The sequence below is a fragment of the Fonsecaea erecta genome, assembly GCF_001651985.1.
Source record: "Fonsecaea erecta strain CBS 125763 chromosome Unknown Scaff11, whole genome shotgun sequence".
Classification (NCBI taxonomy): domain Eukaryota; kingdom Fungi; phylum Ascomycota; class Eurotiomycetes; order Chaetothyriales; family Herpotrichiellaceae; genus Fonsecaea; species Fonsecaea erecta.
In genome coordinates this window covers 700,575-716,957 of record NW_017387254.1, presented here as the reverse complement: position 1 = coordinate 716,957, position 16,383 = coordinate 700,575, and the positions used below count along the sequence as shown (strand labels likewise).

Sequence of the window (16,383 nt, the reverse complement as noted above, 5' to 3'; positions counted from 1 at the left end):
CTAGTGCTCGCTTTGTTTGGGCAGAACTCTCGATACCCTGAAGGCAGGGCCAAAGCCGCTCGCAGGTTATTTGGTGATTTCGACTGCTCTATGTATCGTGTTTCGACCCACCAGCTCACCACCTGGTACAGCTCAATTTGCTTTCATCTCCGCCCAGCTTCTACTTATCTACCGTCTCACCATTCTGCGTTATTCTTATTGACAGTGCTGTGGCGTTCTGCTGTCATCCTCCTCTCGAGGAACTGAAACAGCTCTATAAGTAGTGTGGCTACTTATAGCAAGGAGGGCAAGTCCACAGCAGGGGAGAGAAGAGAACGTCTTCTTTACCGCCTCTTTGTACGTTTGCTTTCCACCGCTGAGTTTTCGAAAACGCTGCTGACTCACGAGCCATTAAAGTTCATTGCTAACCCCCAAGAGGGCCAGAAATGCGCATGCCGATAGCGTGCTTGTTTTCCGCGTGACACGAATGTCCAGTTGTCGACGATCCCGAAGTATTGAAGGGTCATCGCTCCATTAGGGTGTCGCTACGAACTGGATCCCGGGCGAGGCAGGTTTCCCGGCAGACCAGACGACATACGATCAAGTCCCTCACGGATAGGAGGATCAGTTGTTGCAGACTCCTGTTTTCGGCTTGACCGGAGGGTGTAAGGAGTCAATTCTTCGTCTCCGTCGTGGATTTCGGCGGACGCAGTTTGTCGTAAGGAATTCTTCATGGCCCCAGTCTGCTTGGAAGAGTCAGCTATATCCGAACCCTCCTCGGTCGATCTCAGCCTCTCTCCTCACCGGGTCGATCACACACAGAATGGGCTCTTCGTCCTCTGTTACTTGTTCGAAGTCGTTCGATGGAGCAAACGAATTCCACGAAGATGTCGGGAGCAGTCAAGTTAGCTCGAGGCTCAAAAGGCCAAGCGTTATCTTGTTTTCAGCCTTGTTATTGCTCTGCTCGGATGCAACTTCCATTTTTGCGAACTGATCTTTTTCAGAAATGGATGCAGCTAGCTAGAAGCATGTCCAAGACAGTCGTCAATGCAGTCATCTCGTCCGTTTGGCAGAGCCTAATCTTCACGGTGACGTTGGTCTCTTATCTTATCGTTACATTTGCGTGTCCAATGCACTCCTTTCAAGACTTTCAGCTGCACCCAATCGCCATTTTAAACTCGAAATCACCTTATATTGCTCATATCATGTACTATATGGCAAAGTATTCATGTTTTCCCCTTGAGGAAAGAGGCACAACGACGATTTCAGCAGCGTAATCGCTGGATGCCTTCAGGCACACCTGCTTGACAAGCCTGGATATAAGGTACAAATGTTGCTGTGTGACCTGACGACCCCTAGTAGTCAGGTATGTGTGCCTCAGATTACATGATAGATGAAACTGCCCACGGCGACCTAACCGGAACCACCTCAGTGCTTATCTTCCGAGGCTTCAACTTTGCAATGCGACGACAATACTGAGAAAAAAGCGACAATGCGAGATCTTTTCCACATGTGGTAGTCATCTAGATGATGACTTGGAAGGGCAAACCGCAATGTGAGCACATCCTTTATGTTTTTTATTGAGGCGGAGAATCAATGATTGACTGCCTATCATCGTCGAACAAACATCTCCTCACATCGCGTATTTTTATGGGACTCTGTGTTCACGGCCAAGTCACCCACGAGCTTGGGTGCTGCTCCTTGCATATCCAGCATTTCGTTCTTCTCTTCTGCAAGCTACGAGCCACGTACCCAACAACCCCTGCGAGATCACAACTACCACAATCCTTCTATGAGGCTAGTACGCATCCTCATATGTGTCAGCGTCTGCTTCAGACCTCTTTGTTGGGATGGCCATAGCGGGATCTCGTGCATCCAACTCGACGTTTCTCTTGGGCTGCTTGTAGTCTGGGGCATATCAGCATATATTGCAAAAATCACCATCCCCGCGTACCTGATTGTCCACTGCAACAGTTGCCCTGTGGGTCTGGCTCCGGCGCTGGTTCCGGTGAGGCCTCCCTGACTATTATGTCGACAGCGGGCTCGGCAGCCATTTCAGGAGCTGGCATCGGTTCTGGTTCAGGCTCTCGGATCATGAGCTCGTCGTCCACGTCGCGTTTTGGTTGGTAGTAGTCTGTCCTCCGTCAGCATCATGGGTGCACAGGAGAGCATGAAAGGCACTGACTGGCCTGAGTACTGCAGCAATTTCCATCCGTCTCCTCGCCGCCATCTGTTTCTTCACCCTCTGGGGCCGGCGCTGGGGCTGGCATCGGTTCCGGCTCGGGATCCCTAATCCCAAGCACGGCTCCCAGGTCGCGTTTCGGCTGGTCATAGTCTGATTCTGTTTCAGCATTTTGGATGCGAAGGAGAATGCGCAGGGCAGTGCTGACCAGATTGGCTGCTGCAGCAATTTCCGTCGGTTTCCTCACCACCTGGGCTCGGTTCAGGTTCGGGTTCGGGTTCGGGCTCAGGAGCTCTTGCCATCAGCTCATCCTCACCGTCACGCTTCGGGTACTCTGGTTTTGCCATCAGCAAGTGCGCAACGCCGACGAATGAGACTGACGGTTTTGGGTGCTGCAACAGTTCCCATCCGTCTCGTCCTCGCCTGGACTCGGCTCAGGTTCAGGCTCCGGCTCAGGCTCAGGAGCCCTTGCCATGAGTTCGTCCTCGCCGTCACGTTTTGGATACTCTAATTCTGCCGTCAGCAAGTGCGCAATAGCCGACAAATGACACTCACGGTTCTGGGTGCTGCAGCAATTTCCATCGGTCTCTTCATCGCCTGGACTGGGTTCTGGAGCTGGAGCAGGCTCAGGAGCCGGCTCTGGTGCAGGTGTCCTGACCAGAATCGCATGTCGGATAGCGGCCATAAGATCTCGCTTGGGTTGATTATACCCTGGCATGAATCAGCTTGGCCGGGATCAAAATATCTCTTGTAGTTGGCCTACCACTCTGGCCGCTGCAGCAATTTCCACGCTCATCGAGTTCCAACGGGAAGCTATATCCTGTCTGAACAACAATGGCAGCCACTGCCATAAAAACAGGGAGGAACTTCATTTTGAATAAAGGACGCAGAGAGCGGAAGCTGATACTTGATCGTGGAAAAAGGCTTCAACAATGTATTTGCCCAAGTCTTTGAGGCAGAAGCTGATGGTTGAAGTTGAAGGGAGGTCTGAGGTTGTGTCTTCCTGGGTCAAGTCCTGAGGGTAAAAGCTATGCTTTTATACCCCAACCAACTTCAGCCAGCGGAAGTGTCCTCATCCTCAGCCACGCCTTGCGAGCTTTGATATTCCTACTACTTTCCGGATATCGACAGTGGAATAGTCGTACCTGGTTCGAGTTTCAACACCCACATCCTCCGCAGCGTGCAGCAGGTTGCCTGCCAACTCTTGGTGATCACTGTACACCACCACCTCCACCGCGGACAGGATGTTTGGATCCCCTTTCTGTGTGGATTGGCATCGAACATGCTGATCGCCTGTGTTATTGCAGCTTGCCTGTAATTCCTTTCTTCTTTGAAGGCCTCTCTCTACCAATCCTGAAGCCATTCCAATGCAAACACAGCGCTTGCTGCTGCTGGTCGAATCCTTTCGCCTCTTCCATCAAGTCTTGGTTGTTCGAATGATGTGTTGGCGTCATCAGTGCATGACCGTCAACCAGATCATCTGCTCATACCACCAACGAACGACAGGTTGTCGTCGGACAACTGACTTTCCCGTCGGACTCTGATCAACATAACACACTGCAGCTGGATGCAACATCGGGAGTTGGTATGAACAGGAGTTAGCACGATTGGCAGGGATGGAATGTGGGCTCACATCCTCGCACTCAGCATTGAAGGATTTGACCCAGGACGGAGTCAACGATAGGTCGACGGCTATGACTGCTTATGCGGGTCTTTATGGCCATCCAGGGCCCGAAGCGGCTTCATGATGATCGATGATAGACCCGAGTCGGCTGCGTGATGCTCGAACTTCAGCGCTTTCATTGCACCCTGGACGAATGATCCCCCTGAATCGTGGACCGCGATGCTGGCAATCACGTGATGAGCAAGAAACGAACTTTGCTCTCCACATCCTTGCAGATCGATGGATCGTCGGTTCCAGTGGATGTTCTCCTGTTTGGGCAATCAGTAGCGGGGGTTGTTCTCGGTCTTCGGTCAGGACGATCTTCGCTGCAGGTGCAGACTTGTTGTTTACTCAGAGTTGACCATTTCGAACTTGCGCATCATGCGTTCCTTCGCGTCCAGCCTGGAGAGTTCAAAGTCCAAATGGGGCTGGCGGCGCCAGCTCAAATACGGAGACAACATCAGCAAGTGTTCCTGTTGCTCATGTGATTTGATCCTTTAACCTCCGAGGCTCCAATGTGGTTCCTGACAAGGAATACCTGTCAAGGCACGGACATTTTGATGATCTTGGAGACAGCTGAAGCGGAGAAGAGCTCCACCTACGAAACTCCCAAGTCTTCAGAAGTCGATTCACGAGGCCGAGATCACGGAGGCAGATATCATTTACTTGAGTCTTGGTCAGGGAGTGTACTACGGCATAGTTCACTGAGGCAACACAGTCCATATCCACGTTCAAGGGCTGGCAGCTTCAAACGCACAGATCATGGACATAGGAACATTGGAAGATTTCGAGGCTGCTCCAACTTGGAGATTACTGAGGAAATTAGAGGGCTCAGAGCAAGCATCCGCGCCATGGTCACCAAAGAAGGAGCCACGGATAGCTCAAGCCATGCTCTTTTCCCTCGCCCTTGTTTTAGGCTTACTGGCCGCCTTCGCCGCTGGATATCATTCAAAACGTATCGAGAATGATTGTGTCAGGCTTCAATCATATTGGTGTGAGTTCGTCCTGCCTTCACTGTTCTCTGACTGCCAGTCAGTTGCTAACTTCGAGCCCGTTGTCTCCTCCAGCGCCAGGTCTCGACGCCGTGCGCGACTTCAAGACTGTCCGGTTCAACGGCTCACTTGGGCTCCCTTCGCCTTGGACGGCGGAACCTTCTGACGAGGTAGATGCACTGTGGGACCATTTTGTCTATCGTAAGCCATGACTTCGAACCTCAACACAGCTTTTCAGCCCCTGTTCAAAATCGCTCACCAGCAGATAGGAGCACCTATGAGTATTTCTGACGAAGAATTCGGACGTCTGAATGTTGAGTCAAAGGCCCTGGTGCGTTTCCCGCCTGAGTTGGGAGGCGGAATCTGGGCAGACCTGGAGATGGACCATCAGTTGCACTGTCTGGTATGTTGACACCGGCGAAAATTCCATCATCTCGCTGCTGAATGCTCAACGCAATTCAGGATCTTCTTCGGAAGCATACACACCTACACTACTACGAGTCCAAGGATGTCTCTTTTGTCAATCAATCAAACATAATCCGCGTGCACCTCGGTAAGTCCTTGTTCTTCGCTCTGCTTTCAAGAGAATATGATGGCACACGCCTCGTCAACTCCGAAGCAGAAGCAGAGATCGTTAACCACCACACCTGGATAGACCACTGCATCAACATACTCCGGCAAAATATCCTCTGCCACGCCGACACAACCCTGTTGACTTACAACTGGATTAAAGGCTACGACTCGCCGTACCCCAATTTCAACAACTGGCACGTTTGCAGGGATTGGAAGGCCATCGACCGCTGGGCTGACTCGGTTGCGCTCCCAAAGGACAAGATGATGGAGTGGGGCATGAAGAAATGGGACATGAATGCAGAAGAGTTGGACCCGCCTCAGAGCATGCTCGAACAGAGACGGCGAAATCGCGTTGATGAATGTGTCAGGCTGGGTGGGGAGAAAAAGGAATGTGAGGAGAGGATTGACACAGGTGAGCCGTAGGATCGCATTATGCGGAGGAATGCTAGGTCATTGGATTGGGTGGGTTGTGTAAATGAGGTGATAGCTTGGACCTACAAAGACACGTTCGCTGTAGATCACCTTATACAGCGTTCAGACTGATAATGGCAATGACAAGTGGTGGCATTGTATCAGTGGATACTCTTCAGCTCGGTGTTATGCGTCTCACTGCAGGGAGCACCCTATAGCTGACTTCATAATCCCATTGAAGGTCTTCTCTTATCTTATCATCCTCAGGAGAGCCGACATTTCTGCCAATTTGTGCTGAAGTTGCAGTAAGAAGTTTCACCAGAGGTCCCTCTTGCTTTCAACCTGCAATCGCCAAAAGCACGACCGCCATGGGTGAACTCGAGAGGCGGACTGTCAGCCTCATCTCGACTTTATTGCTGGTCTTTCTGTTCCTGTCTGGTGTCTTCTGGTACAGCCATGCCCCTGCCCCAACCACAACGAATGTCGGGACCTGGAAGCCACACGCCGGAGGCGGCCGAGGACGGCAAACGACACAAGATCACCTTACTGGGCACTTCGACGACATCAACGCCAACACTCCGTGGACAACGGTGCCTCGGACATTTGGACAGATGCGCGAACTCGAAGACCTCAGCCGCAGGGGGGACGCCGCCTGGGCCGTGCGGACGTCGACGCGAGGTGGGGGATTCCTGACGGTGCGGTACAACGCGACGATGACGCAAGGATACGGGGTCAGCATGTTCCACGCCCTGCACTGCCTGCAGATGATTCGCTTCGCCTTACAGGCTCACACAAACGAGGACCGGGCCGGAGACGGAGATATGGTGGATCATGCGGATCATCGTCATCATACTGGTGGAGATGGGGCTGGAGGAGGAGGTAGGGGAAGGGGAAGCGACCGGGGGAACGGAGCGAAGGGGGCAATATTGACTACGAGCATGTTGCCCATTGCTTCAGCTATGTTGCAGAGGTAAGCACGATCCTGTTTTTCTGACATATGGAGGTGGGCAATGACTGTGGTGTGTCTGTCGGTGCCTGTGTGATTCGGGTCCTCTGGAAAGTTTCAACCCCTCACAAAAAGCAATATGCTGATCTATCTATGTGGTGTCTTGCAGTCCCTCCTCTGCGCCGCCGACGGGACGATCGAGCCCCCAACGGAGGAATTTGACGAACAAGGCGAGCTGGTCGGATCCAGCGTGAACGGTGCCGGGGTCGTGCACCAGTGCCAGGACGCGAGCGGGCTATGGGAGGTCGCAAAGGATTCGGAGCGCAGCCCTGTGGAGCGATGGGGATATAGGGCAGGGGACACAGTCCAATCAGTCTTTAAGCGCGCACCATAGTCACCCATATGATTAGCTATGTACCGGTTACCCCTTTTGGGTATTGGTAGTGTTGTCTGTGGGTCTCAAGGTTTGGGAGGATCCAAGGGATTCTGGGGGGTCCCATATCATGCATGGTTCTCTAGACGATCTCGGCCCATCGATAATGAGAGGTCTTTACGCTGAAGCGTGTAGTAAACCCTATCTGATGGCTGGAGGTCTTGCTGATCCGCTTGGCTGTTGTTCTCCCGAGACGTGTAAGTTTTGTGAGTGCGGACAAGACATAAATTCATAGTGATGATTCCCTTCTCTCGGATAATGCAGCAGCAGCTCAGTAGCCAGTGCCGCAAAAGTCTCACAACATGTTCCTTTTCCGTGACGAAAGAACCAAGTACGCTCCCGTCAGGGACGCCGATCTGGACGGAGTACCATTGGAAGACGGCCCAAGTCTTGTTCGATCAACCAAAAAATTTGGCTTGCGGGAGGTGCTGGCCATCAGCCTCCTGACTGCATTCATTTCCAGCGTTCTCGCCATCGGTGCGACATTTGCCATGAGCACTCTTTCCCGACCAGCCAGCAGTGACGGAGACACCTCTAAGACCCTGGACTGTGGCCACAGTGTCGCCGAAGCCCGGGACAAAGGCTGCACATTTGACCCGCTCACTGTGGCCTGGCTCCCTGCAGAGTGCCCGCGAGACGGTGCTGATGAATTCGTCGCTGCAGCAAATCCATCCTGGCGCTACTGGCACGACCGTGAGTTCTCCCCCTGCCCTTTCTCTCTGGTTTACAGAAAAGGACTTGGTTGAGGGACAAAATTGCTGACCTGGGGAAAACCTTACCCAAAAAAGAAGCAGGACAAATGGAGATCACTGGAGGATACGACAACTTGTCCAGCATCGGTGGAGATGGAGTCTACTGGACCACCACCGCGGAGCACTGGACGCACTGCGTCTTCATGTTGTGGAGGGTGCACGCCGCCCTCGCACGCGGCAGGAGGGTAGATTGGATGACGGCGAACCAGACACACAGCCACCACTGTCTGATGATGTTGTTGGAGGCCACGAAGATGGTTCCGCGGCGGGACGAGATCCACACGTACGGCTACGTCAGGTTCGGCTCGTGCTGATCGCGCCTCTGTCAGCGGAGCAGGGGGCGTCTTGAATCTCCGCAGGTGATAGATGTGGTGGTCGAGAATATCTCATTCCAACTTCTCGATCAGTCTGCTCTATTAAATCCCCACTTACCCAGTGTTCTTTTGTGGCGTGTATGCTTTCCTAATATGTAAGGCAGCGTTTCTCCACCTGCATGTCAGATTAACTTTTCGTCCCACAGAGCATTTGTCCCCTGCGATTCGTGAGCGGACAAATCCCGTCGAAGGATTCTTCCTCCGCCGATCGAATCTTGGGGCCATCGTGCTCGGCATAATGTATGCTCGCCCTCGGCGTTCATGATAATGACTCGATCCCTGTAGGTCGCCTGTTGGGGAACTCAAGGGAGTGGTAGTGATAGACACGTCCACTTTTCTATGTCGTCTATATCTCCGTCGTCGGGGTTGGGCTGAAGCTTTAGACCCACAAACATCGGTGTACCCACAGATGAGGAAAACTGTGATGCTTCTTCCTCAGGAAGAGATGTTCGTTCGAGTCATGTCGCTCGAGACGACTGACATGAAATCACCAGGGTCCAGGAGGATAGGCATTCTTCAGGCATCACCCCAGAATCCTGCGCAACTTGCTTTTTGTCACCGGCGATCTATCGATGTACAGAAGACCAACACTGCCCTCACTAATCACTGCTTGATGTACATCGCCTCTGCCTGTCACAGGATGAGGTTGATTGCCGGAGGCACCCGCCCAGCTTAAGTCGATGAGAACCCAAGAGACTGAGCCTCCTTGGACTTGCAAACCGCCTCCAATCTTCACCCCAAGCTTCAATTTACCATCCAGAGACTTTGGAAGAACAACAAAAGACCATCCCGATTGACTGAATGATGGAAAGTCGTTATCAAGAGTAAGTACTGGTGAAAAGCTTTTGGTACCCAGGAGCTGAAGTTTCGTTGAAAGCAATGCACCGTCCTCTCCATCCTCGGAAAGTCTTCTCAGTCAAGACACCGTGACGATGCTGGAGGAAGGCGAATCCGAGAGCTACAACCATACCACCTGTGGCGAGAAACACGGTCTAAAGAGACCAACTGTTTCCTTTGGCGGCATCACACCACATGGACCTGGCAAACACGGCAATATTGTCCGGTTCGTTTTCAACCTTGTTATTTACACCATGGCTTTTATGGGGTTGGTGCTGGCCATCAACCAGGTCATCACACATTCCCGGTCATCGAGCTGCCCTAGTGGCCACCCTCTGGTTAAGACAGATACCCCAGGGGCCAAAGGTCTTGCGCTTTTAGAGAAGACGAATACAGCGAACTCGACGAACAAGCATCACAAGTACTGCTACTGCGGCTACACCATGGATGAAATGCACGAGAACAACTGCACATTCGACACTCTGGCCATGGCCTGGCTGCCGCCATACTGCCGTGACGAGGAACTCACAGCCGAGTTTGACCGTTCTGGACCGGGACCCAACGGCAGCTGGACATATTGTAAGTACTTTTCGCCGTGCTAGCTAAACGCGCGGAGAACATCCACCTCCAGACATCCCCGGTGTCTCAGTAACGGCAGAGAATTGCTGACACCAAAAGCAGGGCTGGACTACAACCACACCATTCCCATCACCATCGAGCAAGTCGGGCTGATGGGCTTCCAGGTCGACCACGGCAACGTGTACATGGCCTGGGAGTGGCACGTCACGCACTGCCTCTTCTACTGGAAGAAGATCCATCGACAGCGATACACCGGGGTGATGATTGAGCCCCGGTACGACAGAGAGAGCCACGTGATGCACTGCCTGCACGCGGTTCTGCACCCTCGTTGGACGACTTACTCGGGCGTGGTCCTGAACTCGTGAGCCGGTTCTCTATAGGAGAGTTGAGGACGGAAACAGCAGAAAAAGAACCACAACAAGACGTATATAGCCTTGAGTGTCCTGACGTGGCTGTCTGATGTAGAATTAACCCGAGGGTGGTGGTTTCGTAACGAAGCCTGCGTCAGCTCTAGGGGATACATAGCTAGAATCGAGCTAGAGAACGGCATCCAGGTGCAGTTCTTGCTCGGCAATGGGTTGTGCTCAGTTCCGGAGAGGTAAGCGAGGGGCTTATGCTCCAAAGTGATTTTCAGCCTGGGTTCCATGAAGTGAGTCGTACGATGACTTGAGTGCTGGCTGAGATCAAATTGGTGAATATCTATGCTTAGCAGGATCTAATTAGCTAGTACGGGGGACCTCGGGAGCATTGGCGATGAAGAGGAGGATGAATTTGAATGCCCAAGGGACCCTTTCGCCATATGATTATATATAAACCTGTTCCCCGAGCCATCAGTTTAACAGCGATAATTGCTCGATGTCTTCAACTCAATGGGCTGCCAATTCACCAGGTTGATGCCAGCCAGGTTGGTGCCGGGAAGGGACAATTCTTGGGGCCGCAACAGGACAACCCCAGTTACGAGGCTTACAGCCTCATTTACGAGACATATGAAGAGGGATCCTATCGATTCTAGATATCGATATAAACAGCGCTCTGGCAGGACCAGATGCGCACAGACAAGGACTTCAATTTACTCGGCTTACGGTTGCAATCAATTATGCGAGATTTGCGCATCACCAAGTTAAGCCAACCCGTTTGCCACGCCATATCACGCCTCGTTTTCTTGCTTTCATTTTTTTCTTCGTATTTTTTTTTTCGGGAACCATGCATATGGCTAATGCGGGCTCGAGGCGAAGAGGGTGTGAGACTGCTTGGCTGATTGGAGGAGAGATTCAATCGGGGAAAGCCTCTTAGCAGCGGGAATCAAGCATGTGCATGGAAGCAGAGGAAACCATCAGTCGATGAATGGCCCTCCGCAAGTGGGCTTGCACATTGACCCTCGAAGGCAGCTGACAGAGCCGCCGTTGCTGGAACCCGTCGATCCCTTTCTGGATCGCATAGCTCTGTCCAACGATCGAAATACGACTACCAGCAACCTGGGGCATCAGAATCGAGCTACTCAATGGAACAACGATCTTCGCCGCGAGCAACTGTCTGTAAAGACACAAAACCCACGCGTGCGCTGCATACGTTCTAGGATGCTGATTATCAACGATCAAAACTGCCAAACCGATTTGATGTTTAATGCTTACTGGACCTTTCGGAGCGACGTTATGTCTCTACGCCGATAAAACTTCGGTCAATGCAGTGTATATGAGAATCACAGTCACCCCGTTGGCCAATTCAGAGGCCAAGTATTACTCAAGCAGCCAGCAGATAACAACGGTGTATGTCCTCGGCGATCACTCCCCAAGAACCTCCTTCTCAGACACGTTCCATTGGGTGCCAGTGGCAGCGGTGGTGGGCTTGTATACCACTCTCGCCGCCATTTGGACTTTCCGCGAGTCCGGGTCCAGCGCCTGGTAGAACAGCACGATGCAGGTGGTAGTGCCCGTGTTGGGTGCAATACACGCGGCGATCGCACTCCTAGGCGCAACGTCAACGTCGTGGAAGAAGAGCTCGGGCAGCAGGAGGCCTTCCTTCGGGTCGATGCGAACTACCTTCACTTGGCCAGAGTGGGACTTGTAGATAAGATGCAGGTGTGTTCCGTTGTCAACAGCGGTGAGGCTTGTGTGCGGTGAGAACGCCACCGGCTTCCCGTCGCGATCATAGCCTGCCAACGGGAGAGGTTCTGTGGTATTGAACGTCAGAAGCATAGAAGAACTGCGTGGCATGATATTCATACCTGCTGTACCCTGTCCACTGACCAAGGCGTGGGTGTCCAGCTGCAGATAGTATATTGGTTGTCCTTCATTCGACTAGTCTAAACTACTACGGCCCAGTATACCTGCGCGAGGAGGCACTGCAGTGAGGGAGGTGCCGTAGAGCGGTGGGTCTCTGAGGTTGGCGGCGCCATGCTGCCAGGTCCGATGGATGCCAGCAAAGCTGACCATCTTAACAGCTCCGTCCCAGCTGGGGGCTTGGTAGAATACACAGATGTGATTCACAACGTTGCCTTTGATAGTGACGGCTGCTAAGCTTGAGTAGTGAGCGCATTCGATCTTCAACCCAGCCAGTGTTCCATGTTGGTAGTCGCCATTCCCACGATCGTATTGGTCATGGAGAATGTTCTTGTCGTCCAGATAAAAGACGTACTAGTTTCCTATCAGCTTCCCCGACGGCAGAAAGATAGCGCAAAGTTGTCTACCCGTTCATTCATCGGCTTGTTGAGATTATCGGTGAAAGATACCGCAGCAATGGGAGTAAATAGCTTAGGAGCGTCAGGCCTAGGATTCTTGCCTTTCAGACGCTCTATGATGACGTTTGACTTCCTCCTTGAACCATAAAACTCCGACGAATTTTCGACATTGCCCACGAACTGGTAGATGTCGCCCTCATAGGTTTGTACATATGCAAATATATCATTCCCCATCACCATGGAAGTGATACCGGAGTCTGGAAGAAGCTTGAGAGAACCCATAGCTAGAGCTGCTTGTGAGAGGATGTCGGTGACTGCGTCTCAGAGTATGGGGAGCAAGGCGCCGAGTGGGTGGGCTCTGAAAAGCAAGAGAAAGGCAGGGATAATGAGGTCTTTCCTGGTCGGTAGGAATGCTTTACGGGTGGTAACGAAGCCGTTTTTCAGCACGCTGCAACTCTCAGACCAGCTACACGTCGTATTATATGATTACAGACCATCCACTCGTGACTAGGTAGCAAGGGGAAACAGAGTCGGCATCACACAGCCCTTTAGGTGCAGGCAGCCTAGCGCACGTCGCTGAAAATGTGTTGACACCACGTCAGCTGGGGAGCCGTTTCGCTTGCAATTCGTTGCCTTCACGAAATCGGAATTGCAAAGCCTATTCGAAAGAACCCTGTCGATGAGACAGATCACCTCCAACCTCAGTTATGTAGGCCTGCCGACAAATCAAGATCAATAGTTGCTTCATGGCTCGTCCCGCGCAAGCTCCCGCAGTGGCTCCCGGTGCCAGGAAAATTTATAAGCCTGCGAGCAACTAGCCAATATAAATGCCAAATAGGGCGCCCGAGGCTTTCTTGCGCCCAGCTTGAGAGCTGCCCAGCTCCGTTGGGAGACATAAAGGTCCAGTTGCATGGCTGACGAACACTCATCTCTGGCTCAGTTTCTGCGCTCAGTCCCTATTCTCCGCAACGCATAGAGTGGGGCGGACAAATCATTACTGTAGGTTGACTCTGCTGGGATGCGTGCCTAGCGCTGCATATGCAACCATGAAAGGCATTCGTATATGTTCATTTTATCCTCTCATCACGCACCATGTCGTGGTTTCTACGAGGCAAATTCTTCGATATACCGGCCTTGTCCCACTCAGATAACGCCCTCGCGAGCAGTCTCCTCCGCATCGTGAATCTGAACAGTCCGCAATCACAAACTCCCATCACAGTATAACTTAACCCTGGAAAATTCGAGCTCATCCTCTGAATCATCCCGTTTGACCGACCTTGACAGAGATAACTACAGCTTGGATCATCTCTACTCCTGTTTAAAAAATCACTTGCTCAAGTCGGCTCACTTACAATCAACAATGACGAGCATTGCCCACATCATCCCCCAAACAATCCCATATTCCGACAAGGATATGGAGACTGCCATCAAAATTTTGAAAGCTAAGAAAATCCCCGTATACGAACCCGGAGAAGAAGACTACGAACGTTATATTGCGACGTCCAATCTCATTTATCGCTTCTCAACCCCCCCTTGCGTTGTTCAACCCAAGTGTGCTTGTGATGTTCGGGACGTCATTAGGATCGCAAAACCAAGGAAGATCCCCATCACCATCAAGAATGGTGGCCACTCTTATGCAGGAGGCTCCACTACCAATATCGGGATCTTGATGGAACTTGGGCTGATGAACGACGTCATCCTCGACATGACGCCGGGGGCGGAAACCGCGACTGTGAAAGGCGGTGCGTTGTGGTTCAATGTGTACAAGAAACTGACCAGCAAGCGTGTTGATGGAAAGCATCTCGATGGCTGGGTCGTCAACGGCGGGCGCTGTCCTACGGTAGGTGTGAGTGGCTTCATATTGGGAGGCGGTCTCTCTCCGTTTACCAGAAGTTTCGGAATGGGCTGCGACACTGTGAAAGAGTTTACCATCGTTACAGCGACGGGAGATGAGGTGACTGTTTCAGAGCACACTGGAGACAAAGATAAGGATGACCTCTTCTGGGCCCTTCGCGGTGCTGGCGGTGGGAACTTTGGTGTGGTTGTGGAGATGAAGTTGGCTATGAAACAGCTGAAGGGTGATCTCGTCGTCGCAGGGCGATACACTTGGCATCCGGAGAAAGATGCGGCAACTATGACCGGATTCATGACCACGATGAACAGCTTCTATACCAGGAACTGGCCGAATGAGATGACCATTGACACCTCCTGGCTATGTGATCTCAAGGAGACCAAGAGTGACCTTGGAGTTCGGTTCCTGGTCTACTACAACGGCAACCGGACGGCCTTCAATCAAGCAATCGATGCCTGGACCCTACCGAACGCCCCAAGCCAACATCAAAAGCTAAAGGAACAACTCAAAACGCGATCGTTGCAGGAACCATCTTCACGTTTTCTTCACGAGACTCTCGCGGCACAGTGGGTCGAGGAGACCAAGAAAGCCCTACCCACCACCAGGTATATCAGATTTATACTTCATTCGTATTCCAGAACGATAGCAAGAACATGAGAGAAATCACCGACGTTATCAGAGAGGAGATGGCAAGCTTCAGACAGCATTTCGCAAACGAAACGGGCTTGATGCAAGTCACCTTCATTCATTCCGGCGGAGAGGCAAACTCGAAGAAACGTGAGGATATGGCTTACCGCTGGCGTCGGTCCGTTTATCACACATATATAATGCTCCAGTGGGATGAGAAGTGGCTGGAGGAGCCCATGAGGCGCTTTCTGAGCAAAATGAAGCCAAGATTGAGTCATTATGGCATGGTCAAATGGGCCACCTTCATCAATTTCCCTGACGATACCCTGATGCCAAACGTTCATGAACAGGCATACTATGGGAACAATCGCCAGAAGCTGCGGCTTGTCAAGCAAAGATGGGACCCTGATAACTTTTTCAAGTGGTCGCAGGGAATTCAGCTGCCTAGGGAGGCGAAAGAGAAAAGCCTAATGAAGACTACACCTACCGGCGAAGAGACACACAGTGACCTCGGACATGACCAGGTCCTCATAAAAGAGGAGGCGTTGACCGATCTGATAGCATTACAGCAGTGGAGGTCCTATCGCCCTCAGGCCGAGACCGACTACTATGGAAGCGAATCTTTACCGGCCTTGGTCTATTGATGAATGGGAATTCAGATGCTCTGGTAAGCAGCCTGACCGGATTATAGATGCCTACTTTAAACTAACAAGAATTTGTCCTAGTCGAGCCTGGTAGTGACGCATTGGTGTTTCTTTTCCTTTCTTTCTTTGGAACAGAATGTCACACCTCTGCTTATTTGCTTATCTTGTGAAGGATACCGTATCGGATTGCTAGCATCGCTGTTTGAAACAGTCATTCCTTGTGCACAAAATCTGCATCTTCTTCGTGTCCAGTTGTGATGACGGCCGGATACTGTAATTCAGTGTATTTCATATCCAAAAATCCAGCTACTCTCTAAATGTCGCACACCTACAATGAAAAGCATGATCGTCACATTTTAACCCATGTAGATCGATGTGTCTGTTGATAATATCACCAGCCTTGCCTGACAATAGCCTCGATTAATGACCTGCGACTTGGAAATGCACAGCACTGTGCTAGATTGTAGACGTATGACTGCTTTTATTGCCATTTGTAAAGCCAACGATATATTGGCTGGACTGAAATGGGTTGAGAAAGATACTCTGTGCATTTATTACGCATGTATATGGTACTAAGGCAGTTCCAAGAGTATAAACCTTGATGTTTCCATCCCTCGCATCGTATAGAAGATTAACTAGTCAGATTTCCATAATTTCCGAATTGTTTGTGTTCGATCGTCCCGTTGTTGAACAGAATAACCCAGGAATTGTTCGCCCCAGAGTAACGTGCTCGACTCTTGCACTGTCCACCTTAATTCTTCCTACAATGTTGGAATGTGGTATTGATATTCTGGCATTCACCCTAAGCATTCTGGAACAGCATTGCGAAAATCACGACCTGGAGCACTTTGGAGAGTGGAAT

General features: G+C 51.5%; 7 protein-coding genes across 7 annotated transcripts; 5 read left to right on the top strand and 2 right to left on the bottom strand.

Annotated features, from left to right (window-relative positions):
* Positions 1-1,777: 1,777 nt before the first annotated feature.
* AYL99_10445 (hypothetical protein) lies at positions 1,778-3,033 on the bottom strand (the record flags this gene model as incomplete). Its single annotated transcript, XM_018841951.1, has 7 exons — positions 1,778-1,887; positions 1,934-2,113; positions 2,165-2,314; positions 2,370-2,495; positions 2,543-2,668; positions 2,717-2,872; positions 2,925-3,033. 7 exons carry the CDS (start codon positions 3,031-3,033, stop codon positions 1,778-1,780), a joined length of 957 nt encoding a protein of 318 aa, XP_018688839.1.
* A 1,553-nt stretch (positions 3,034-4,586) lies between these two features.
* On the top strand, positions 4,587-5,812 carry AYL99_10444 (hypothetical protein; the record flags this gene model as incomplete). Its single annotated transcript, XM_018841950.1, has 5 exons — positions 4,587-4,818; positions 4,892-5,017; positions 5,086-5,219; positions 5,279-5,752; positions 5,807-5,812. 5 exons carry the CDS (start codon positions 4,587-4,589, stop codon positions 5,810-5,812), a joined length of 972 nt encoding a protein of 323 aa, XP_018688838.1.
* Positions 5,813-6,168: 356 nt separating this feature from the next.
* On the top strand, positions 6,169-6,774 carry AYL99_10443 (hypothetical protein; the record flags this gene model as incomplete). Its single annotated transcript, XM_018841949.1, has 1 exon — positions 6,169-6,774. The coding sequence occupies one exon, from the start codon at positions 6,169-6,171 to the stop codon at positions 6,772-6,774; it is 606 nt and encodes a 201-aa protein (XP_018688837.1).
* A 707-nt stretch (positions 6,775-7,481) lies between these two features.
* AYL99_10442 (hypothetical protein) lies at positions 7,482-8,245 on the top strand (the record flags this gene model as incomplete). Its single annotated transcript, XM_018841948.1, has 2 exons — positions 7,482-7,872; positions 7,974-8,245. 2 exons carry the CDS (start codon positions 7,482-7,484, stop codon positions 8,243-8,245), a joined length of 663 nt encoding a protein of 220 aa, XP_018688836.1.
* A 992-nt stretch (positions 8,246-9,237) lies between these two features.
* Positions 9,238-10,086, top strand: AYL99_10441 (hypothetical protein; the record flags this gene model as incomplete). The annotated part of the gene is made up of 2 exons (XM_018841947.1): positions 9,238-9,721; positions 9,824-10,086. The coding sequence occupies 2 exons, from the start codon at positions 9,238-9,240 to the stop codon at positions 10,084-10,086; spliced, it is 747 nt and encodes a 248-aa protein (XP_018688835.1).
* A 1,416-nt stretch (positions 10,087-11,502) lies between these two features.
* AYL99_10440 (hypothetical protein) lies at positions 11,503-12,680 on the bottom strand (the record flags this gene model as incomplete). The annotated part of the gene is made up of 3 exons (XM_018841946.1): positions 11,503-11,891; positions 12,048-12,354; positions 12,408-12,680. 3 exons carry the CDS (start codon positions 12,678-12,680, stop codon positions 11,503-11,505), a joined length of 969 nt encoding a protein of 322 aa, XP_018688834.1.
* A 1,078-nt stretch (positions 12,681-13,758) lies between these two features.
* AYL99_10439 (hypothetical protein) lies at positions 13,759-15,521 on the top strand (the record flags this gene model as incomplete). The annotated part of the gene is made up of 2 exons (XM_018841945.1): positions 13,759-14,855; positions 14,897-15,521. 2 exons carry the CDS (start codon positions 13,759-13,761, stop codon positions 15,519-15,521), a joined length of 1,722 nt encoding a protein of 573 aa, XP_018688833.1.
* Positions 15,522-16,383: the final 862 nt, after the last annotated feature.